The sequence below is a fragment of the Dromaius novaehollandiae genome, chromosome 2 (genome assembly GCF_036370855.1).
Source record: "Dromaius novaehollandiae isolate bDroNov1 chromosome 2, bDroNov1.hap1, whole genome shotgun sequence".
NCBI classification, from domain to species: Eukaryota; Metazoa; Chordata; class Aves; order Casuariiformes; family Dromaiidae; genus Dromaius; species Dromaius novaehollandiae.
In genome coordinates, this window is record NC_088099.1 from 101,341,732 (window position 1) to 101,367,164 (window position 25,433).

The 25,433-nt window shown below is 39.5% G+C and overlaps 1 protein-coding gene across 1 annotated transcript in view; it reads left to right on the forward strand.

The window, feature by feature from the left end:
* The first annotated feature begins 1,360 nt into the window (after positions 1-1,360).
* LOC112992023 (orofacial cleft 1 candidate gene 1 protein homolog) overlaps positions 1,361-25,433 on the forward strand; it is a 46,768-nt gene continuing 22,695 nt past the window's right edge. Inside the window, exons 1-5 of the mRNA XM_064505496.1 lie at positions 1,361-1,372; positions 7,493-7,559; positions 7,857-8,033; positions 21,522-21,608; positions 25,258-25,341. Of these exons, the coding sequence (XP_064361566.1) occupies positions 1,361-1,372; positions 7,493-7,559; positions 7,857-8,033; positions 21,522-21,608; positions 25,258-25,341 (427 nt within the window). The remainder of the gene's footprint in view (positions 1,373-7,492; positions 7,560-7,856; positions 8,034-21,521; positions 21,609-25,257; positions 25,342-25,433) is intronic.

A 25,433-nucleotide genomic window follows, 5' to 3' on the forward strand; every position in this document is an offset into this window, starting at 1 on the left:
TACAGAGTGCCATGGAGCCGAGGAATTTTGTCCTGTTTCTACAATAGCCATGAGACACTGCGCAGGGGTCGCTCGGGCAGAAGTGGCTGCAGGAATATCAGAATTCCCTGGAACGGCAATGCTCTTAGGAACAGCAATGACTTTGGCACTCAGAGGAGGGCACCCAAACTGAGGAGAGATGGCAAAGCAGACTCTCACCATCGACAAGGCCTGGGCAGAGCTCAGCCCTTCATTCATTACTGAGCAATGAAAGCGACAATGCGGCCTTTTTCTGCGTTTGTGGCATTTGTGGCCCTCTTCACTGTCCATTGTATTGATTTCAATGAAACTTAAGCACATACTTGGAATTAAGCACTTCTTTATGCCTTGCCCTCAGGAGAGAGAGTTTCCTCAAGTAGGGCCAAACATGTACTTTGTACAGGGCATCTTCTGACCCAGAAGGTCAATTAAAGCTTTTGAGGGGCCCTGAAAGGATATTTTTAATTGTTCAAAGTCTTGTTTTGTTTTCAGGCTCTGCAAAATAATCTGAATGTGTGTTTGTATAAATGCATAAAGGAAAAGCTGGCAAAGAAAAAAGCTTGCTGTTCATTGTGGTTCAGATCTTGCAACTGTGGAGTCAGACTGAGTTATGCCATTGATTTCGGCGACAGGAGGGGCAAGCTGTCTAGTCATTTTGTGTGAATATATATGTTTTTCCCACATAGGGATAAAAGTAGCTGGTATAAAATCCAGTCATTTTTGATGATATGATACATAACTTGTAAAATTATTGTATGCTTGCATGATGGTTTTAATCTCAGAGTAGAGAATAATTTCCATTCTTCTAATGGAAATCCCAGCACAGGTAAGGCCCACCTAGATGCAGGTTTAGAGAAACCCTCATGAGTCCAGAGGGCTAGGCGTTATAATCTTCAGGTTAGGTGTATTCCACAGCAAACTCCGCATCACTTCAGTAGTTACTGTCTGCTGGTAGGAATTATGCATTTCTGGGATAATTCCTTGTCCCATCCTTGTTGGTGTTATTTCACCTGAGCCTAAACTACGCTTTTGTTAGGGTTGGTTGGTTGGTTGCTTGCTTTTTTCTTCTCTTTAGCCTGATCTGATGCAAAGTTGTTTTTGTGAAGATGAAGTGAAAAAACAGCACCGTATCCTCACTATGCTCCTGGGCTAGGCAGAAGCAGGGACTGCAGCAGGCAAAGACCCTGCCTGGCAGGTCTTCTAGATGGGTGCTCTGCAAATCTGTGTGTTAAACCTAAAGGTCTTAATGAACGTATGCAGGTTGAAAACTCAGATGTGCTCCCTCTCTTTTGTTGCAGGAGGAAGTGTTTTCTGCTGCGGGTCTGAGAAAAGGCAAGCTGGCATGGAGAAAGAGGTAAGTGAAGAAAAGCTATGCTTAAAAAAGAATTAAGAGGGCTATTCCTAGCATTGCTATTTGATAATATTTTTTTGTAGTGTGATGGGAGGGAAGTTAGCAGACGCGTAGGCTCCTCTATACCATTGACAAGCTGAGGGGATAATTAACGAGAGTACCAGACAATATAATGGTAGGAGAAGGCCCACGGAAGTTAAACAAAAGTGCCTTCAGAATTTAGAGAATTCCCATGATCCATAGTAGGACCTCATTGTGCTTGTCTACTGTTTCTATTTTTGATTAGATTTATAAACAGAGCACCACATATTTTCATGTGGCTCGTAGCCTGGGGGCAGAGTGAGATTGACTGCACTGAAACTGTGAGGCTTGTGAATTTCGGGCAAAGGATAGAGTGAAATAAGTAGTGTAATTGTTTTTGTGGAGTGACCGTGGGACCTCCTCTGTTCTGAATTACACATGGTTCAACCCTTTGACCTAACCAACCTCGGCAATGCCTGGTAGATCTCCTAAAGCTCTGCTGAAAGGTCCTATCAGTGACATGTTGGAACATTATCTGTCATGTGAGATGTGTGCCAACAACCATATTAAACTACATTAATTACTAGTGAGGCCATGTTTGTGACAGTCTCAACTTCATTTAACCCATCATCGTGTTAGTTATCGTTTAAACAGGAAGTACAAATGGGGACAATTTATGAAATCAAAATGCAGCACCAGTGTTTTCTTTAATAAATTGTATGCTTTACTTTGTTTTATTTCCCTTCTGTTTTGTTCTGTGGCATTTTTGTTCTCGTCATCAGCTCTGTAGCTTGAGTTTTTGAGGAGTTTTCTGTTTTAAGAGCAAGCCAGAAAAAGACTACTTCTTAACAGCTAAACTAGTATGTTCTTTCTTTCAGTGTAATTGTAAATGATACCACAGTTGACTGAAAACACAGTGCTTATTTTCTAGCAAGAAGCAAATGCGCTTAGGTAGTTTGTGTATGGTTGAGAGATCACACGTGGGTTATTTGTCTGGTGCACACCTTTACTACTTTATATTCCAGATAATGTGTCTCTGCATGACAATGCTTGCACGTCTCTGAAATAGGTGGGAGCCACAGATTTTTTTAGTTCTCGGAGAACAGTTTTGGCATAGGCCTGATCCTGTAGGTAGCTAAAGCATACTGCGATTGTTCAAAAGGCTGCCCAGTGTGTAGAAACTCAGAATACTACTTTCTTTATACATGGCCATTTTCTGAAAGACATCTAAACTTTTATGCTGGGAAAAGGCAAATGCTGTACTGCATGCCATTGCATGGGCAAGGTACAGGATCAGTCGTGCCTGGCTATGCCCAGTGTTATATTAGACTAGACACGTAAGGTTACATGTTCTACCTACACAAGGAATTTCATTTGTTTCAACAAGGCTTTTCCCTTTAGTCTCGTTTTCTAGATAGAATGGGCTTAAAAGAAGCCGCTCTTTATTTATTTACTTTGAATTGCTGCGGAGTCAGCTAAAAATATGTTTGACCCTACCAAGTGTCATTCTCATTAGCAATGAAGAGTTTGCTCTCTGCAAAATCTAACATGGACTGCTTAAAGCAGACAGGTGCAAATTACAAGCTGTTTCTCTTTGGCTGCTGTGCCTTAAACAGAGAAAGTAATAGACTAGGAGAAGGGGAAAGGTTCCAGCTCCAGCTGCATCAAGGAAAGCCTTAACAGGGACTTACCAGCTGGTTACAAGAATTAAATGCTGTAAATACAAACTAGCACATTTGTGTGTGCGCTCGCAGAGGAATATGCTTTTAGTAAGGCTCCATCCCTTTTTGTGCGAGAGGATCAGTCTTTGAAAACTGTGCTCTGCTTTATGTTTAAAGGCTAATGCTCTCACTGAAGTGAATGAGAACAGAAGCCAACATACCTGTTCCTGTTTACCATCATTACACTCCTTAGAGCATTTCAGGCATTATTAGGTTCTTGGAGTCCTACCAGATTGACAGTATTTCCAGCTACTTCTCTTTTGGCTGTATTCAAACAAGGCCCCAAAGGAAAAAAAAAATAAACAAAACCATGGATGAATCTGCTGAGCTAGTTTGCTGATGTTAGAAACAGTTGTTCATATTAGGAACACCTAATTTAATTTCATGAAAGAGACATAACATGCCAGTATGTGTATGAATCTAAGGTATGCATTTCCTAAAAGGAACTAAAACTCTGTCATTCCAAAGTTGCTCTTCTTTTTGACTTCCAGCTTGCATGGGGACTGCTGTCTCGAAGCAGTAACTTTAACTTTAACTCTAAGGCTGCTGATGAGGTCTGTCTGTGTGATCTTCGTAAGCAGATAAGGGTAGGGAGACAGCTCAGAGCAGAGCTTGTTTACAGCAGGACAGAAGAAAACAGCTAGACATAAATGAGGGCTGACGGTTTCATGAAGCACAATTGCTTGATCACAGATTCAATATGACTGCCCTGAACTGAGCGATGATCCGTACAGTATGCAAAATTCACTTTCTTGCTGGTCTGTGCCCACCAGCCTTCCAGCAGCTTTCCCAGAGCCCCTCAGCCATGGCTTTGAGTGGAACCAGAACTGAACGCAGCATTGTTGTGCCCAATTCCTTCTGACAACAATCACATTCTTTTAAAAACTTCATAGGTTTTAGTTGTCACTGGTTATAAATGAGGGTTTTTTCCCTGGTTGCGGCTGCTGCTGCTATTGTAGAGCTTGCCGTTCTCACACAGATCGGAGATCCACGAGTTCAGTTACTCGCGTTTTTCCTTTGTTTAAATTAGTATCGGGAAGCAGTCTGTGCATTTTAATGACGGCAGCATGCACAATAGCAGCAAAAAGGCATTTAAAGGTTTAGGTCACTTTTGGAATTACATGCTGATTAGTCTGCATGGTACTCAACCACTTCTAACTCCCCTTATCTTTTCCATAATGCAGTGCATTCAAGTTAAAAGATATTTTTTTAAAAGTTAAAAGGCAAGATTTTATGTTTGTCTCTAACAGTGGTGGAGCTCTAAAATAGGACGAATTGCTATCAGCAGAAGCCTCGTCCTTTAAACTTGATTTTGAAAATACAAAATATCCCCTTTCTATATGCCAGTTGTGGGTAGATAGGCCTTAGGTATATCGTTTGGGATATAGGTTGGGCCAGCTCCACAGCAGGGCTAAACTAGCGTAGCCTTTATATCAGTTGAGACTCTAGATTCAAGTTGTGTAACTTTGCTTTCTTTAAAAATACTTTTTTAATATTTACTTTTAGCTAACGCTCTGTACTTAGAACAGCTTATCTCTGTACAGGTGTGTGTTCATGTGCGTTCCTCTAGGTACAGCCACAAAACTGGACATTGGCTGTAAATATGGCAAGTGGTCAGTGAAAGAGTTTTCTTTAATTTGCTTTTAAGAATCTAAGTTTTGTAGCTATATGTGAATTGATTAAAGAACAATTACTTCAGACATAAATTTGCATAAATACATAAATTAACTAGTAGTGACTAATGATAAAAGGAATATGAAATGCCACTGGGTAATTTCCTGCCTGTTCTCTGATGAGAAGACAAAGTATTTTAATGGCAGAGTGGTTGGGGAAAAGAACCTAAAATGAGGGAAGGGGGAAAAAAAAAAAAAAAAGAAAGGATGTAATTTACACTGCTTAAAGGTGCCCAGGTATAAAAGAGAGAAGGATGGGGAAACTGACTGGCAGTAGATATGACAGGAAAATGTCTCCTCATTTCCTCTGAAGCACAAAGTGACAAGAACATGAGTTGGTTATTCAAAGGGCACCAAAATGCTCCATTGTTCAGTTACATGGAGAAGTAACCCTGGAAGAATTTCTCTCTGCTGTAGGACATCAGGTATTGCTTTCATTCTAAAAATATAAACTCATGAAAAGCACCTTTTCAAAACCTAATTGCATTAAGGAACAAGGGCATTATTTCTTTTGAAGTTCTTTAAAGTAAATAGGAGTCATGAGCATGTTGCATCAAGTATTTAAAAATAAGACTTAGCGTTAAAGTGAGTTATGTGCCAAAGAATGTAGCCTATTGTGTCCTTGGAAAAATAATATTGGGTACTAACTATACTGAATCGTAAAAAAATAAAAAATAAAAAAAGCATCTTTATTAGATTTGGAGGGAAGATTACTTTTTTTTAAACTGTGAAATGAGCTCATACATTTTGCAGACTATGACAATTAAAAGTTGGCTATGGCAAATATAGCCTGCAATTGGTTTTGTTGGGGAAATCTGACATGCAGAAGGAATATGTGTGTGCATAGAAAGTAAAATCTTTAGGTAATGCCGGTAACTTAATTCTGTCAGAGTTACAGTTGGATCCAATTTACACCAGCTGAAAATTTGTCCCCAAATTTTCCCCTAGATCTTGTTTTCTCTAGTCGTTAGCAGAACGTTTCAAGTTTTGTGTGGCGACTATGTGGAGTATGAGAAAAATGGTTATCGTATAGCAATGTTACAAATACTGCTTGAATCTTTATAACTAATTAAATTAAAATTTTACTTTATGCAGGATTGTGGCAATACTTTAGTATTGCAAAAGTGATATAATTCTAAAGATAAAACTGAGCTAGTATATATTTTTGAAAGATTTTTCAGTTGGGGAAAAAAATCAAAAGCAGTAGGGTGAATTTCTGAACCTACTGAACTCCTGTCAAAATTATCATTAACTTCAATTGTGCTGCATGGGGCTTGTAAGAATTAATTCTGCTGCTTTAGTATTTATTTAATCTAGCTTCCACAACAACGTGTCTATCTAGTCATTTTTAAATGCATTTGCTTTTTAGTAGGATAGTAGTCTTAATTTAGAGGAAGTCAACTGTTTTCAGACTACATATATGTGCAAGTACATATACGCACACACACACATATATATAAAGACATTAATATCCATATTAATTGTCAGTAATATGGTTCAGTTATTTTTGACAGATTTATTGATTGTCTGCTGCAAGCACTGTTTTGTACTGGAAATTAACACCCACAATCAAACAGGAAAGATGGATGCTGTAAAAATTGCAGTTTTTCAATGCTTCTTGTAATTAATCCTTTTGTATTGGCAGTTTCCAGGAGCTGTGTTGCCAGGAGTGGTCTTTATCTCTGGACAATTAAGCAAGTGGCTTAAAAAAAATAATGCAGTTTTCAGAAAATGCCATGTGTCATTTTAAAATAAATGGATCTGAATTGTTTTCTTACTTTGATTTTTTTTGCTTTGATTAATACTCCCAGATATACTTTGTTTTAGATAATCTTTGCCGGCTTTGACTGCTAGTGTCCATTATAGGGGACTGTAGCCATGCACCCGTATGTGAATCTCTTGCTAGCATCCTTGAAGGTATCATACAAAAATGGTGTTTAGAAGTTGGGCCTTCCTCATGGTAATAGCATGACTGCATTTTTTCTGAGCCTTGCTCCCCTATGGGAATTAACTTGGAACTTGTCAGAGTTTACTTGCTCTAAGATTTCTTGCTATTTGTTTTCACTGTAAAGATTGTTGGCATGTCTCTAATACTAAATGAACTTTTCATCACTGTAATGAGTCCTGCTTCCTTTCTCCCCTGGACCGTGAGGTCTCTTTTGTGACATCTCATTGTAAATTATTTGGGGTTATTTTTATTTTATTGTCTCAGTTGAAAGGGTAGAGCACATTCATTTTTAGCTGCCCTGTTATGAACAAGCATGCTGGTTATGTAAGTGGACCTAGAAAATAAAGAACAAGGGATGTCAGAGAAGTCTGTCTATAAATATGCTGCATAACCAAACTTTGCTAAATGAAGCACTTGCAATTCTGCAAGTGAAATAAAGCAGTTGCTACTGAATGCATACTGTAAAGACAAGTCTTATAATGTTCTTCATTTGTTGAGGTTTCTTTGCATTAATTAAAAATGGTAAAAACCAAAGTATTTTAATGTGACCTTCATTTGGCATTTGTTTTAACTTTTCTTCTCCTATTTTATTTAATTCTTCCACTTCTGTTGTTCAATTAGTGTTTGACCCCTTTAGCAGAGATGTAAATTAAATGACATTTCAGTGCCATCCCATATTTAAAATACTGTGTTAGTTGTGGATCATAAAGGATGATCTTCGTTCTTTAGCTAATTTATTCATTTAACAATTTCCCTCCAGAAGTTCCAGCAGAAGGCTCTGAAGCAAACTAAGCAGAAGAAATCCAAGTCGGCTGAATTTCTGATGGGTGAGCCTTGCTTGATGAGTTATTGCTCATAATTTGTGTAAGGATTAATTAACTAATTACAGACAAATGGCTGTGGGCGAAATTTTGCTCTTGCTTGTCAGGGTGCAATTTGTAATTATTTTAATCATTTATTCTTTTTTTTTTTTAGAGTTAATTTTAACCTAATTCTGTTTTGGCGACATTTGAGGACGATACACATGAGTCTTTTAGCAAAGGAATTACTAGAAGGAATTTTCTGCTTGTCATTGAAATACACTTTGCTATAATGTGCTCTTCTGACCTCCCTGTTTTCTATAGTAAAAGAAGAGAGAGCAGCAACAGAAGGCATTGAAAATCCAGCTTTTAACATCAGCAGCACAGATCTTTCAGCATATCAGACTTCAGAAGAGAAAGTTATTAGACATGACAAGCTAGATAGCACCCTTGCAGCTCACCAACAAAAACCCAGGCTGCAAGCCCATGCTGAACCAAGAGGTGAGACATCAAACTTGATTAGCCTCAAACGGAGTGACAGCGGTGGCATTCGGGATCTAACCTGTGTGTGCCACAGCCCGCGCCGGGCATTGCACCTTTGTGCATCCAAACAGGCTCCCCTGGAAACCCGAGGTGGAAAATGCAAAAATAGCGCTGAAAACGGGCCATCTCTAAATACTTAGGGAGCCATTCTCGCCCTCCTGCTCAAGTGGCTTCCCTGAACAGGGGTGCAGGTTGCGTGGCGCTCCCTGCCAGTGGAAAAGAGCGCACGGAGTGGGCTGTTATTGCCAGGCTTCCTGCTAATTTGTCTGAGGCTGAATTTGGGAGGCACTGCCACCGCTCCGGGGCTGCAGATGCTGCTCCGTCATTGGCTCCCAAGCGCCGAGTGGTTTTTAAGCGGCGTTCAAACCCATGATTGATTGTTGTCCTTAAACCTCCCATATGCCCTCAATCAACCAGCATCTTGCCTCCGCTTCACGTTTCATTATTTTTGCACCCAGTTGTGCTCGGATACTTACAGGTGCTGTCTAGGGGAGCTGCCCTGGCACCCTGCACAGCCTGGCTTTTAAGCTCAGAGCCGGTGCTGTGCCCAAAAGAGACACTACCTCAGGAAGCAGCATTTAGGTTAATGCAAATGAACTGTGAGGGTCTTCACTGAGGTCAGTTTTCCTACTGTAGAGATTTGTGGGTTTTTTAACCTATTGTTTAGTTATTACACTTTGAGTTATTATTAATGGTGAATGTTACGATAAATGGTTATGTTTACTTAGTAATCAGGTGAGAAAAAGTGAGGAAAACTATTTCAAGGCATCTCATGAGAAATATGGGGAAAATCATGGGCCAAGGTTTAAAATAAAAGTAAAAACGCTTGAAGTCGCACACAAAACCTTCTCCAAATAATACCTATCAAAAATACTGCTTCACTGGACTGTGAGGTCTCACTAGCTTCAAACGGACTGTGTGTATCCATGTGTCCCGAACCAATATCGGGGGGTGTTTCGTTACGATCCCAAGGACGAGATTAAGACGCTAAAACCGGTCAAATATCGTACAACCTTTTAATTTTTTTTTTACGGAGTGGGGAGAAAAGGTGGGGAAAGGCGAAGGGGAGGAGAGAGAGAAAAAAAGAGAGAGAGAGAGAGAGAGAAAGGGATATCACCACCCGTGGATCCAGCGGCGTCCTGTTGGTCCTCTTCACCCTGGGTGTAAATTTTAGCGAAGCGGGTGCAGTAATTACAACTCGAGCAGGGCCCGACCCTAGGTTCCCGCTGAAAAGTTCGGAGCCAAATCAAGGCAAATTAAATAAATAAATTGTAATGACACGCGTGCAGTAGTTGCAGCTCAAGTTGGGTGCCTCCGAAGAGGGACCCCGAACAAAGAAATCCCTGGACAATTATACTTTCCAATCTAAGCTCTCCACCCTTCATGCAGTAGTTTGGACCAATAGTAATATTTAGGTCTGGAGTCTCCTGCTCCTTATTGGGTCCCTAGGTAGGTTGTTTACTGTTGTGGTTTCTGCTGACAGATGCGTTTTCATTCTTCGGGTCTTGCCCTTATCTCTCAAAGCCCTGACAATTTATTACTTCCCCAGCAGTGACGGTAGGTGTTATTTCCCAAGGTCCAGACAAAGGGAATATGATCTGGACCCCGAGATAGCCCAGACCCCCCAATCAGCATTGTTTCCGCAGCGAGAGGAGGCCCTGCTCCCCAGGGTCCCGGTGCCCAAGCAGGCCTCACTTCAATGCCTTGACATCCTTCCTCCCGGAGCGTGAAGCATGGGAATGCAAACTGTTGGTAACCCCCTTGTCTTTCCAGCCTGCACCAGCTCTGGGGCCCTTTCTCACTGAACTAGGGAGTGCGGCCTAAGGCTTCAGCAAATTTAGCTACTCATGCTAAGCAAGTTTTATAGAAGTTGTGCTAAGCAGCAGTAATTTACAGTCCAGGTCCCAAAGTCTTTGCCCGATCGTGGTCTGGTTCAGCACAGGCTTGGTGTGTCCTGAATGGTTGCAGGGAGACCATTTCGGGGGTCGCAGCAGCTCAGTCCTGTTTCTGCTGGGGACAGATGGCTTGTTTGGGGTTATAGTTTGCTTGCACCTTATATACCAAGAAATGTTTAAGGCAAAAGTTCACTCATCTGTCCACCACACCATGAATGTGTAGATGTGCACCAGGGCCCAAGACCTCCCAAGGCTCCAAAGTAAATGGTTTGACTTTTAAAAGTCCTAATCATCCAGCAGTTTCCATTAAACTCCCAAGCAGAGACGCTGCTCCCTAAACATCCTCGTGTGCCAGGCCAGGTGCTTAAATGCAGAAATACAGACTGGCGAGCAGAACTTCAGGCATTCACTTTTACAGCTGTGAACCCTGTTGTGTTAAGATTTCATCCTTGCGGGATCAGGGTCTCTGACTCCTAATGGCCTCTTGCAAAATTAGGTTTATCATTCCATTTAGCCTTCATGTGACTCAGTGTAGTGGTACACGGAGCCTGAATTCTGTCTTTCCTTTGTAGCCTGTCAGAACAGTGATTAAGCAGACAAAGGGATTGATTGTTTTTTAATGAAATAGTCTATCTGGCAAAAAATGAAGTTAGGCTCGCTGGAGACTATCTATGCTTTCAGTCGCCTCTTCAGAAATTCATGAATAGTTCCCTCAAGAAAACAACACATTTTTTTTTGAAAGACTGAAATGTGTTTTTAAACATTTTGATTTTTCATTCTAAGTAGCAGTTTGTTTAAAAAAATTAACTGAATATTATCTTTGTGAAAGGACTAAAGATTGTTTCCATTTCATCTGGAGTGCGATACTTTGATACACAACTAATTGTTTTGTGGTGGGAGAAGACGGCTTGCTGAGAACTGAAAATTTTGTTTCTCATCGCTGTGCCTCCCTCTTCGACTTTCTGTTCATCCAGTGACCCAAAGGATCAGTCATTCACACAGCTTTGCCTCTAAGTCAAGCAGCCTTTAAAAACAAAATAAAAAAGTGTCATGCATTTATATCAGTAGAATCATAGGAAAGTCTAGTTTGGAAGACACCTCTGGAGATCATCTGGTCCAGCCTTGCACTAAATTATTCTTAGTCTAACTCCTATGTCAGGACTTGTTTGGCAGTCATGGGGGCCAGTTCAAATTTATAAACGGCTGCTAATAAAAGAACAGCTTCAAGCCTGTCCAGAAACCTGAGAAAAATTGAACTAAACCTTATGGTACCCAATGAGCTAGTTTTCCCCACTCCCAAGTGTAGTAATACTTCATTAAAGAGAGAAGAGGAAAAGCCAGCCACATAGATAAGCACAGCAGCACATGATTGCAGTAATGTATAACTGATGCTGTTTTAGTCTTCAGTGCAGACGAGGCCCTTCTTGCTGCAACCTCTCTCTCGTGGTCTGGCACAGTTGGCCAGAGCACAGGGGATGGGTTCCTGGGTCTGTCGCACCTTCACTTCGATCTGTCCTTGCAGCTGCTCTAACCCACCTCTGCAGGTTTGCGTAGTGGCTGCTCTATCAGCTCTCAGCAAAAATACACGTGGCCTTGGAAACTACCAGCACGTGGGACACGGCCACACAGCTTCTGCTCTTCGGCCGGCGGCTCTCAGGAGCTGCCGTGCAGTTAACAAGGGACATTTTAGCGCAGAAGTTTCCTCCTTTTTTTTCTTTTTTTTTCCCTCTTTTTTCTCTGGGAGGCAAGATTTGCACCCTACACTGGAAACTATTGCTCCAGGAGCGGGGGACCACACACGCAGGCACCACTTGTTGCCCCAAACTTTGATGCACTAGTAAAATGACAGTCTTTTTTCTGCTTCTTGCCTCTTTGCCTGAAGGGAAACGCCTGTCAAGCACAACGGCATAGGCTGTGTAAAATAAACATCTTTCAGGCCCCTCCACTGCTCCCTTTCACTTTTCTCTCCTTTTCTTCCCCAGATGCCAACAGAATACTCCTCCTTTTGGGGTTCCCCCCCTCCAAAACCTTTGGGCTCTCTCCTAGCTCTCGGCCCCCAGGCTTGCTTTAGGTTACTTACTCCGTGAAGAACTGCGCTTATCAGTTCTAGCGCTGGGTGCTAAACTGTATAATTTAAAACCAGTTATAACCTTAAGCACAATTATTTAATCACAGCATTTAGCAGATTACAGGTTCAAAGTGTTATGTAAACACCAGGATGGATTTTCAGGCTATGCACTTGAAAGCAGGGCATAGAGATGGCTTTGCCTTTCTGTTATCTTTCCACCTATTGCCTGTGTCTTTAATGGCAGCAAATAATAGTTACAGGGATGCTATCATTTTCTCCACCTTGCAAGAGTGTCATGGCCTGCTGCTCTGTCAGCGATTGCTGGAGAAAAGTGCGCTCTAGCCAGACTTCCTCCTACTTTTGAGATGCCTTCACACACACCTCCATGCTAAGGATACCAGAAAGGAGTGGAAATAGGCAGTCACATGTTTGGGTCCACCTTAAACCCTGTTCCTGAAATTTGGCTATGGTTACACAGGAGAGCACTGTGTAGAATAGAGATTATTTAGGGATGAAATAGCCAGTGCTGAGATTCATGATGTTGAAAGTAGCCTGCATCTGGGGCTTAAACAACTAAATTCGCAGCTACATTGAACTATATTGACTTTTCATGCTGTCTGTTCCTTTTCCTTGGAAAAAGAGAGACTATTTAACTGATTCGTGTCTTCAGTAACAAATGAAATCTTTCCAGTATATTTTCTGTAGAGGCTTTTTCATCTTTCTGATTGGATCAGCGGGCACTTTCTTGTGACTCAAAGTGAAAGGCTCCTGCACCCTTTGCTGGTGGGGAAACTGAGGCAGAGCATGAAGCCATGTCTGCAGTTACCCTGCAGGCCTGTGATGGAAGTAGGAATAAAACCTCTGACCACTAGTGCATTGCTCTATTTGTTAGGCCATAGATCTCACGCAGTGTTATTCCGTGTTATTATGGACAGTATTCCAAATTTTATCATCATCAGTAGACCTAATGGTCTATTCCTGATGGTTTGGGAACAGATTACCAAGTAACATTTTCTGCTTTATACTCTCCATCATTGCCCTTATATGATGAAGTTCGGATACTGCTGCTAGATCTCATAGTGACCCAAGGGAACTGGCTGACTATTTACTCAGATTAATCTCCTGATTATCAGCCAGCTAATTGGTTGCAGCAAATCCTACCCTATTTTCTTTTTGTGATTCTATGCTGACTCTTTGCTGATCACTCCTGATCTCAGATCAGTTTCTTCTGTGGAGCATCAGCTCTAAGGCTAAGGGGCTCTAAGCCCTAAAAAGCTCTAAGGGCTTTTTAATCTGTTGCTAATTTACACATGTTTTTCACCCAGCTGTTACCTCTGCTTTTAGAAATGCTATCTTTCAGATAAGGCATTTCTTTTCATTACAACAGGACTATCACCTTCATTTCCATCTTATATGCTTTGTGAAATTTAGGTCCTCTCTCAATGATCTTCTTATCTTTGCCAAATTATGCAATTTATTTGTTTCTGAAAATACCCAGAGGTTAGGGTTTCTTGTGACTAAATCCAATCAACTCTTACCCCTTCCTTCCCCTCAGCAAATATTGAACTTGCTAGAAAATTTCCTGTTGGCCATCCTAAGGGGAGGTGAAATTTGCCAACAAATTTCACTGGGAAAAATGTTTGGGGCTTGATCACCCAAACCTGCTGTGACAGGGACAGGGACCTATATCCACCTGTTTCACAATTGCCGAGGGCTTAGTGCTCTCACCTGATCTAAAGGTGGGCCAGTAGCAGCTTTTCTCTTATTTTATGAGGGGTTTAAACCCACAGCTCTTTGAAGACTGCCCTGATATTCAGACTGGTTCAGTAAAGTCTTTGCCCAGGAAAGGGTTTCCAGCAAACTGTCCTTACTCAAACAGCAGATCTCCAGGAGTGTGCTGTCATTGGCAGAAAGCAGAATATGGGGCCAATTGCTCAAACTCAGGTGGATGATGCATGTCATAAACAGTGCCTTAACGAAGGCCTGCTGCGCTTGTTTTCTTACAGGCCTGCAATGCAAATGTTGATCAGCGTTAGAGATTATATACATTTTGTCCTCAGTTATTGTGAGTAGGTAATGTGCAAGCTGGTTTATACCAGCTACTTAGCGTATACCCCACTCACAGAACTATATAAATTTGGTCCACCTAATCCTGCAGAGAGTCCTGTGGGATGGTACTGTTCACATTTTTACAAGACAGGTAAATTACCAGCCCAAGCATGCAGAGGGAATATGTGTCAGAACAAATTAGGATGTGATCTTTCCGGGGTACAGACGGCACATGCAAGCCGCAGAATCCAAGGACGGGGCTATCGAAGTGTCCTTTCATTATGCAGTTCACCTTGTGCCTGGCCTCCTTAGAGGTGGTTTTGTAGAGACCTCCAGAGACTGTAATACTCTGCAGCTTTTGCATGGAAGATGAAAGAAAGGCTAATTGTGTTTCCCTGTATCCTGCATTCTTGTACAAAGGCTAGAGGCAGTCTGACCCTAAATGTTGATAATTCAAGTTAAAATTGTCTCCAGATGACAAGGAACTTTCATTTTTTACTATCATCCCCAATACACAAATCTTTTCTCAAAACTAGATTATCTCCTAAAATCAAAAGCACTAATTAATTCTACCATTTCATCTGCAACAGGCACTGTTAACATCTCATATCATGCTCCAATAAATTTGCCCACAGAGATTAACAATGTTTAAAAAAAAAAATGAGGCAGAGAAAGCTCTTTTGACTGAAAACTTAAAACTATTCTTCTAATTAGCCCGGGTACAGCATGGCATTAAAATGGCTATACTGCTTCTGGGAGCAAATTAGTGTCTCTACATGGCGTTCTGCTGCGCCACCTCCTAGCTGCAGAGCCCAGCTGATGTTCCTGCCGCAGAGCTGCATGCATCCTACAGGGAAAATCCCTCAGTAAAATAGAACGGTTCTGCTCCTCAGCAAAAGCCAAAGTAAGGATAAACCTTTTGTTAAGGAACAGTTGCTGCCAAAGGTAGTTCAACTATGGCAGGGCAAAATAGGCCCTTTTCTGCTCACTCGCAGAACTGGGCGAGAACCTAGATCTAGGAATGCACAGACAAAAAGGACTGTGTGAAGCTGCCATGTGGGATATCAAACTGGTAATCAAAATATCAGCAAATGCATCAAAATCAGTCTGTTTACAGAGAACTGGAGGCTGAAGCTTTTTCAACAGAATCTAATTTCATTCTAAAGATACATTAGATACCGCTGGAGAGATAGTAAGTGCAGATGAAAAAGAGGCAGCTGCTGGAAACTCACATTTATGCTGCATGTGAAGTAAATGGGAGCTTGCTACACTGGCTATTTGTGTTGGACAAAATGATTTGCATAAAGGATGGAACCAGAAATATGAATCAAAACTGTACCCTTTTTTTCTTAAATAGTGACAAAGTTTATATCTAATAATTCAAGTTCTATGTATGTGGTTCCATGCTTTCTGATTCCAACAGGGACTTGAAATGGAAGTGCCAAACCCAGTATGCAGGCAATGATGGATCACCGTGTATGCATAGGAATAAAAAGGGCTGTCATTGGAAGTAATTTTGCGTTGAATTACACAATGTGTAATCCAATTGAAAGCAGCAGAACGGCACAAGGTGTAATGTAGTGTGCAAAACGTGATCCACTGCATGCAATTTCAACAATAGGGATACTTTGCCACTCATCTAAGTAATGTGCTAAAATTGAGTTTGTGAAAGGTATGGGAAGAAGAATTGTGAAGAACAGATGCATTTTTATAATTGGGAAATACTCTTTCATAAGGTGACCGAATATATATTTTAAGGCTAATTTATTACTCTTAAGAATACTTTGCTGCTCAGTAGCGTTGTCTGAGCCTTAAAATTTGCACCGTTTTTTCCTGCAGGTTCTTTCAGTAGACTTATGTGGGACCAAGTAAGCTGGCTAGCCTGTTAGTACTCAGTATCCATTTTCCCCATTGACATATGTCACATTATCTAATAATGTTCCTAAATGAACTCCATCATCATCAGTAAATCTTTTCTCACGTCCTCAACCAACAGCATTTCCCCAGGAAAAGCAGCAGGTCTCATGCTGGTGTTCCTTGGCACAGTGTCCTGTGTTGCCTGCAGGAAAAAAAAAGAAAAAGAAAAAAGCAACATGGGAAAGTGCCATACCTCTGCATAAAGAGCAGCAAATTCAGTCAGTCTTCCAGCAACTGAGTGGGGAGAGAAACGGTGGCTGCTGTGGGCGTAGCGTGGCATTTTGCAAGCGCTGCAGAAGGTGCGGAGCAGGGCGCGCTGCTTGGGCTCGCGACCCTTCTCTTTGCCAATGTTCTGTCAAAGTTGACGAGTGAGTTTACTCAAGGCTTACAATGTAAACATAAGACACAGTTATGTGGTTTACTCATTACTTACGGTCTCCGCTGGCGATAAGGAAAATGGCATACGATATCTTTAAAACTTTTTAAAAATTGAGAAGTCTCCCGGTGATGATAGTATTTAACTAGCTGTGTTTTCAAGATATAATCTACTGTCCAGTCACTTGCTTAATGTTCTTCAGTTTGAGGATGCCATTAAAGCATAATTTTTCATTGAATTCTTCCTGGAACTCATTAAAATTTGAAGTTCTATGTAAAACATTGCATCCCCTGATATATTTGGTGATAATCTGGAATAATTTCATGGTTCCCAGGAATCTTATTTTAGATCTACATCTTAAATAATATAGATAATACACTATATTTAAAATACAGATAATAATGTTAGATTTAAATTTAAAATAATAATAATACATCTTATTTCAGCTTCCAGGTGAAACATAGATCAGCCTCTATAAATTTAAGTAATAGCATTTGTAATGGCTACTAGCTCTGAGGTAAGCATAACTGATATACTGGTTCAGTGGCTAAAATTAAAAATCCAAACCAAAAAATCAGTTCAGGTTAACTCATAATAATTCCCTAAATTTTTCTGGCAAAATGAGAATTGAGAATTACTGTTGCTTTGGGGATTATATCTCAATTCGTAGTGTTCTTCCAAACTAAGGTTTCATTTTTAGCCTCCTCTTAACGTTTAGATGTGAGTAAGTTTAGCAACACAAAATATTGGAATGAAAACTCGGAATGTTTTCGTGACAAAATCTCAAACTTTCTCAAATTATTTCCCAGTTTTTAATTGTTGTTTCAGCCAAGTATCCATAAATTCATTTTAAATCTAGTCAGTTTTTCAGTCTCCCTGAACTCACTGTTTATGCAATTTTGGTTGATGATTTTTATTTTTTCTTCACTTCTGAACTCTGTGAGGACTTTTTTAAAGGGGCTTGACTTCTTTCTTCTCACTCTTATATTGTAATTGTTTTGACTTTTTTTTAAATTCTTTATAATTTTTTTCCAAAACTACAGATTAGAAGTGAAGGCTCATATCCGCAAAGTAGTAACTTGTAGATATGAAACTTCATCAGTGTAGATACTGAATTGTGGAAATGGGTGAATGGGAGTGCTATTCACAAGACACACTGTATCTTGAGGAAGGATGAGTAAATTAAACAATTGGAAATGCGGGAGGTGGAATCCCTCTTTCCACTTTCTCCTGATCCCAAACTTCAGTTGCTGCTGGCCAAAATAAATAAACACCTTTCTTAGAGGGGATTCAGGTCTGACCCCAGGGTTGCTTTGGCTCAAGCAGAAGAGTTTGCATACTCTTCTCATGCAGAAACCAAGAAATCTGCAGACATGGGCCCTTACATTTAGGCTGGCCGAAGCACCATATCTCCAAAGTAAAATGAAAAGTATCCTTAGGGAAATAAGTTAAATTCTGTTGAATGGAAAGAGTGAGGATTTACCATGATGTCCACAAACAAGAAATGCTCCTGAAATCAATACTGTAAGACACCTGCATGGAAAGGTGGACTACTTTTCCATTCCCAGCTGCTTCGTTATGTTTCAAAAGCACTTTGGATCAAAACTCTGCTGCCTCAGACTGAGATCTCATCTTTTCCAAGATCCCTCTGCCTTATTCTGTCTTATGCAAAAGGCCTTTATGAATTGCCCTATAAAGAAGTACAGTAATGTCCTTCTGAGTCACTGATAGAGACGTCTGTTGCTACTTGGAACAGGAGAGCTATTGGTCAATGAGGCAAGTCTGCTCAGACCACAGTTGCATCCCGTCTTATAACGAAAGTTTGCTTATGCCAGAATTTTTGATGTTTTCCCCAAGACCCAACATCACTCTGAAAACTAGCACCAGGGAATATTATTCTAAGCTTTTAGTCACTAGTCACCTGGTGATTAATAATTCCTGACTTTTTACATCAGTCAGGAGATGCTGGACAAATCCATCAGAGTTTTGTCCACACAGGTGTTTGAGGGTTTTGTTTTTCTCTTGTGCAGCTGGGGTTTTGGTGATTCTTTCATTAAACTCAAAACCTAGATCAATGGTACTGTGTGAAGGACAATGGAATAACTGCCTCAATGTCACTGAAATTCCTTGCTGTACCTATGATATGATACTGATACAAACTATCCGATTTCTTTATGGAGTAGAAGACCTTGTCGAAAAGCAGCTTAGTTGTGCCATTTCTGTGCTACTCTCAGGACATAGATTGTATAATTGACTGCAGACATCTTAGCTTAAAAGCCATCTTAGAGTTTTATCCAGTCTCAGTAATACGTGTGTAGTCCCATGGGCTGCATCCAAGGATTATGCTAATTTTATTAGCAACTCCTCTTGCTTTAATTAAAACTGCATAAATTCCCACCTGATCACTGTTGTGCCAACACCCTTCTTTCCATTTTTATTTGAAGTCGCAGTTATTTTATGTTTTTGTGCCTGAATTCTGATGGTATTGAACTATCCATTGTGTTTTCCACATGAAATAATATGATACTGAGAGGTGAATAGGGTTTCAGATTGAATTATTGGGTTTGGTCGAACCTACAGATCAAAGCAAAGACCTGTGTGTCCAAACCGGCCTGCTCTTCACCAGAGAAAGTATTCCAAGTAACTTGGTGTCTGAAAGTACCAAGTTATGCACTGATGTTCAAAATACCTGCAAGCAAGCACTGTATTAACATTTACTTTACTGTGTTTTTACCATGAAGCAGAGCGATGTGAATTCCTTAGTGGACTGTTAATTTACATGTTCTACACTTTCAAGTATTTCCAAAAGCAAATGTGAAATGATTAGTAATCCATTCACATGCTTACAAAATGTTATTAGCAAAATGCCTTTGGCAGAATGTTATGTTGACGAAAATTGATAATTCTGTATTTTAAAACTAAAGTAACCCCCACCCCCCACTCCCCAATAAACCTCAGGGCCCGCCCAGAGCCCAGACCTGGTCACAACTGGAGCCCATGGTTCAGTCTGCAAAGTATGCTGAATTGAGGAAAAAAAAGTAAAATAAGGGACAAAACCAATGATCTAAGGTTGGCAATGATATCTACTCTTTAGAAAGACTCTCTGCAAGTCTTCTGTGGAACCCCATAGTTTAAAATGGCTTGTTCACTTTAAAAATCACCATAAGGAAATAACTCTGGTGTTACCGCTTATTGTACCTAGGTAGTCTTTAAAGTGTGTATGTTGCTATGTTGCTCTAGAGAAATCAAACCTGGTCATTCTTTATACTTCATTGTAACTTTGTGTTTCTAATTGTGTGTGGTTTTGACAGGGCCAGAGTCCTGAACAGTGTTTCATACCCACTTCTGAAAGATGCATTTGAGTGGTTTTTGTTGTGTTTTTTTTTATTTTTTAAAAAAGAGAATCAAAGAGCAAGTAGTTTAACAGCATTTATCGGTGTATCTCTTTTTTAAATAATAGTTTCCATGCCTCATAAACTCAAATCTAACATGACACTTCCTCCTAAATGCCAATTTTTTTGTCCAGAAGAGTTCTCTAAAAGTCTGCTCCTCAGAGTTTAATGCCAAACCCATAGGATAAAGAATACATGGTATTAAAATTCAGTAAAAGCTACTGTGATATTAAGACCTAGCAAAAAGTCTGTATGCTAGCCAAGTTTTGCTTCTATAGTTGCAACATGTACTTCCCAGAAATTTACATTCATAGCTAGGAAGTAATTGGATAAAGAGATGCATCATCATTTTCTTTTTTAGCACATGGGTGAATTATTCTACCAACATGTGAAGGGGTGTTCATATAACATCACAGTGCTTTGTGCTAGAGAAAAACAATTACAGTGAATAAGGTAGAATGGCTCTGTTATTGCAGTACATAAGACTTTGATTACATACTGCCAAGATTCATACCAGCCTAGCAGTTGTTGACAGATAAAGTAACAAAAATGAAACTCATTTATTTTTTCTTTATTGAGACCTCAAGGTAAAGCAAATTTTCAGTTCTTGTACTTACTACATTGAAGGAACAGAGACTGACAGTCAAAATGTGCCAGTCCAGAAATATAAATTAAACCTAGTTTCATATCAAAGTTTCATTTAGTCTCTGAAAAGGAGCTGCTGCTTGGATTATTTTTGATCCTAAAACAAATATACTGTAGACTACTGTAGCGTATCTTGGATGAGTTAACCCTCTCCTATATTTAGCTCTCTGTATTTTCCAGAATATAGATCTGTATCTATTTATGCAATTAAAAAATTCATTTTGGACTTAATTATTTTACTTTTTCTAAGTTTAATAATAATTGACTATGTTTGCAAACCCAATATATGTAATGATGAATTAAATGGAGAGTAGCACTTTTGCTGGAGGATGGACACATTTTGAGTAAAAGGCCTCCCCTCCCCCGGGGAAGACAGAATACTTCTTGCTGATGGTACTGGAAGATCCTCTAGGCAGTTAGATACTGCATTATTCCCTGATAAGTCTAACAAATGACTTTTTTATTTTTGGTAAACTTGATTAGTTTCTGAAGAGCAGATAAACCTAGCTATTGAAATGGAAAGTGCTAAAATGAGTGTTTTTCTCCCATCAAAATCTTGCATTAGTTACCTAGCCCAACTGAATATAATTGCTGTTCAGATTAATGAGGCAGTGTTCTAGTATCTCCTCTGTAATTAAACAGTTCTCTGGTTGAATACAGTATTAAAGATGCACCAGACGTTGAAACCTCAGTGGTGAAATTTAAAACTGTTGAAATTGAAAGGGTCAGCTGTGAAACACAAATTTCCCTGCAGCATGGGTAAATTCGCTTGTAAAATGTGTTTCAAGAATAATTTGGCTTAAGTTTGGGATGCTGGATTTTTTTAAATATTTCTTATCATTCCATCATCTAAATTTGAGAATTTTTCTCATTAGTTTCTGAGCACAAGTAACATAAAGTGCACTTGTTTCCAGAATTACCTTTTCTGACCTTTCACAAGATGATAATTGCAGTACTAGTAGGCTTAGAGGACTTGTTTAAAAAAATTAAGCTTATAAAGTAGCAAAAAATGCCCCTTTGCTTGTTGGTATCGATTTCAAAATTAACATTTTGGTTCATGTGCTTCCAATAATCACTGACCCTTACTTCATGTGCTTTCCACAGGAAATGAATACAGCAGAAATTACTTTGACCCATTGATGGATGAGGAAATAAACCCAAGGCAGTGTGGGATGGAGGTCAGTGAAGAAGGTGAGGCAGAATTAAGTATGTAATTTTGGTGTCAGAATATTCTTTTCCATTCATGAAAATGAGGTGACAAAGATCACATATGCAGTTCCATTTAAATATTGAGGTTTACAATTTAAATTATAAGACTTACCCACTATGAACGTGATAGGCAGTATACATAGTCTTTGATCAAGGACAGAGAGTTAAGGCACAAGTAAAAGTGTGACTGTGCTGTATTCACTTAGCTATTATAGCACTAGAATGAAGCATGCTCCAAGAAAATTGTCTACACCCTGTTCTCTTTAATTAACGTAGTCAGTCCAGAACTGAGTGCCATGCCGTATTTCTTTTGCAACTCCACTCCCAAAGTCCTCATTCAAGAGGAGGTCTATTTTTGAACTTAACTGTGTTTGCCTAGCAGAAGAAAAACCCTTGGAGTACGTAAATGTTCCCAGCACATCAGGTTGCTTTTTTGGTTTTATTTTTGCCATTTTGTCCAAAATGTTTAACTTTATTGTCTGTGGGTGATTCGTGCTCTGAATAGCAAGGAGTGGGAGGGTGTGACTCCGCAGTACTGGGAGAACAGAGGTTATGCATAGGTATGAGAGAGATTAACTGGAAGGTATTGCCTTTCCCTGTGAGCAGAAGAAATTCTCCTTTGCTCTCCTGGCTTTTAGATAAAAAGGGTGCGAATGGGCTTGCCTGAATTCGCATGCACTTAAGTAAGGACATCATCATGGTAATGAAGCGCTGAGCTATGCATTGAGTGCTTTGGCCCAGCTCCTGCTGTTAAGTGCTAACAACCTGATAGCACGCAAGACTGAGTTCCCTTGTGTTACCTTCCTAGCCCTCCACTTTTTTTTTTTTAAACCTTGAGCTTATTTGTACTGCAGTACCTATCTAGACATACGGTTGTAGTCAAATATGAAGTTTAGGTAGATGGGAAAATTTGTCTATTGTAATAGGTCTCAAAACAGGCCACTTCTGAAGTTCATGAGAAGATTTTACTTCGTGTGGCTACCATAAAGATTTGAATTTTTGAGGAAAAAGCACATGCAACTGAGAGAAAAGCAGGCTCTAACACACACCAATAACTTGACTCTCTGTGTACTGGAGAAAAAAAGACAAGATCATTTTAGGTTTACTAGGCAAATTACCTCTAGCCCCCATATATGTCCCTTGTGATTTCTTGGAAGCAGAATTCAACTTTTGCCTCAAAGTTTTAAAGTGAAAGATTTTCTTTCTGTTGGTGATGCTTTGGTTCATCTTATAATAAATAGGCTTCATGAGTCATGATCTGCCTCATATACAGAGAATGAAAAGTGAATTAGGTTTCTGCATCTGTGTGTGCACTTAAAAACATGCGGAGGTACAGTGGTGACATGGGAGATGCATGGCAGTAAAGTTTTTGTCAAGAGAAAATGTTCTCTCATATTGGGCCAGACTGTGTCCAGGAGAGCCATGGCTATATGGCTGTCCTTTGACATTTCTCCTCTGGCAGAACTGTTGCTCAGAGGCTGGTGTATGCCTGGTTTATTAATGGCCTGTTAGCAGCGGTGGCAACCTCAGGCTGGTCATGTTGGCATCTGCAGAGCGGTTATAATGCTGTATTTACCAGCACCTGTGCCAAGAGCAGTGCTAGGCTGCGAGTTGGATGGAATTGTTTCTTTTAGATTAGTGACGTGTCATGATTGTAAATATTACGGAAGTTACTGATTTTATGATCCTCTTCTTCCTTTCTTGGATTACTTTGTTGCCTTTCTCTTACTACTTGTCTGAATCTCTAGCATTTTCTGAAGCAGGGAACTCTGTTCCTTCCACTTATTTTATGTACATTTTGTCATTTTCATTTATTCACCTTTGTCCTAGAGCCTTTTGGCTTGTCTGCTGAAGGCAAGACTAAAGAAAGACATGGTGATTTTAGGTGAATTTTGCTTTGCTTTCTCTTCTACTGTACACTATGGAATCAAATAGGCAGAAAAACATTGTGGTTCTTCAGCAATGTAACAGAACTCCACTAAAATTTATCTAAAGCCTTAAAATATTTAAATATTTAAGGGGGAGCAATGTCTTTTGCCTGGGATGCTTTTTACAGATGTACAGAATTCTCCATGGTCTCTTCCTAAATTCCTTAGCATAAGCAACTCAAAATGGAAACAGTGAAGTGTAGTATGTGAGCATCATGTCAGCCGTATTTTTGCTCTTGAGCCTCTGTGGTTCTTTCTCTTGCTTATTTTGATACCACACATCTCAACAACCAGTTATCACACGTACTCACAAACAAGCTCAATGACTGATTTTCCTTTCCTTGGGGAAGTGTTAATAAGTGGAACTATGTTCATATGTAACAGACATAATGAAAAGGAAAGTCAGAACTAATGGTCATCCTCTGATTGGACACCATACAGACTTACCTCCTCTTTTCCATCTTGCGATCAGTCACTAATAAGAGACAAAAACAGAACAAGATAATTCAGTGCATGCTTTAAAGTTATACTCCTCTTAGGACTTAACCAAGTCAAGCCCAAAGAGAATAGCTGATGAAAAGCAAATCTTCAGTCACTAACTGTATTATACAATTTTAAATATTATTTAGAAGTGTTCATCATATGAGATTCTTTAATGTGTTATTCTGTGAAAATGAATATATTAGCAATTATCCTTTCTATATTTGATAAACTAAATTTGTTCTGGAAATTCATCTGAGTTGATAATACCCTGAGAACAAACAACACCCCAAAATACCCCAATATGGATTTGCTTTTTTTTTTTTTTCCCCCCCCAAGGCAATGTTTCAATGCTACATGCTAAAAGAGAGGAGTAGAGTTTTGCAGAGCCCTCCATTTTTGAATGCCGAATTTAACTGAAAATTTGTCACTTTAATTTTGTGGTAAAGAAGATTTATCCTTTGAAAAATCTTTCAAACACTTAAAAAGGGACATTCAAGGTCACTGGTAACTATACTTCAATTGACCTACCTTGTATACACTTCATCTTTTTAACTTGCCTGTCTTCACTGACAAATTTAGAGAAGCCAGGTCTGGGAGACCTGGAGAGAGGACAAATCTCTATTGGTGATCTCTTTCTTGAATATAGACTCTTGAGGTGATTTTAGGTCTCATGGAAAAGATATGTGTGTGAGTCTTGCTCTCTTTTAAAAATCTGCAGATGTTATTGGCAATATGAATGACTGACCAGTCACAGAACAAAAATCCATGGGGTACTGTAGTGGTTACTCATGCTATATAACGTGTTTTTATCATGGACAGTTAGGTGAAATTTCTAATAAAGATCCAAAATCGTATTAGAGAAAAAAATTAAATAATTTGATTTTTATTAAGGAGTCAAATAGAATTCAGCTGCCAATTTGAATATAAATAATAATTTAAACCAGATTGTTAGCAGAATTACAGAACCGTTTTTAGTCCAAGTCAGCATATAATATTGCACATCCTTCAAAAGTGTTCATTCATACATTTTTTATTTTAAACTATTTTTCATAACTGAGAAGAAAATTACACTCAGTTCTACAATGATCAATTCTCTTAAGAAACCCTTTGACCCTTAAAACTAGTTTAATTTCTGTATTTGTGTACCTTTATTTATAGTATAAAATAATATTTCCTGAAATATTACTAGGGGAAAAATAGATTTTCTACTGTTTTTTAAGATCCTGTGGAATTTGCTGAGCAAATCCTGTTTGGGGAAGTGATGAAGTTTCTGGATGAAGAAAGCAAGATGGAGAACTCCCAAGGTAAATAATAAAATAATGCAGCATAAAGAAAAAAATACCTCTATTGAGTCTGGATGCAGAGGGCGAAGGCTTGTCTATACCCTTGAACTCAA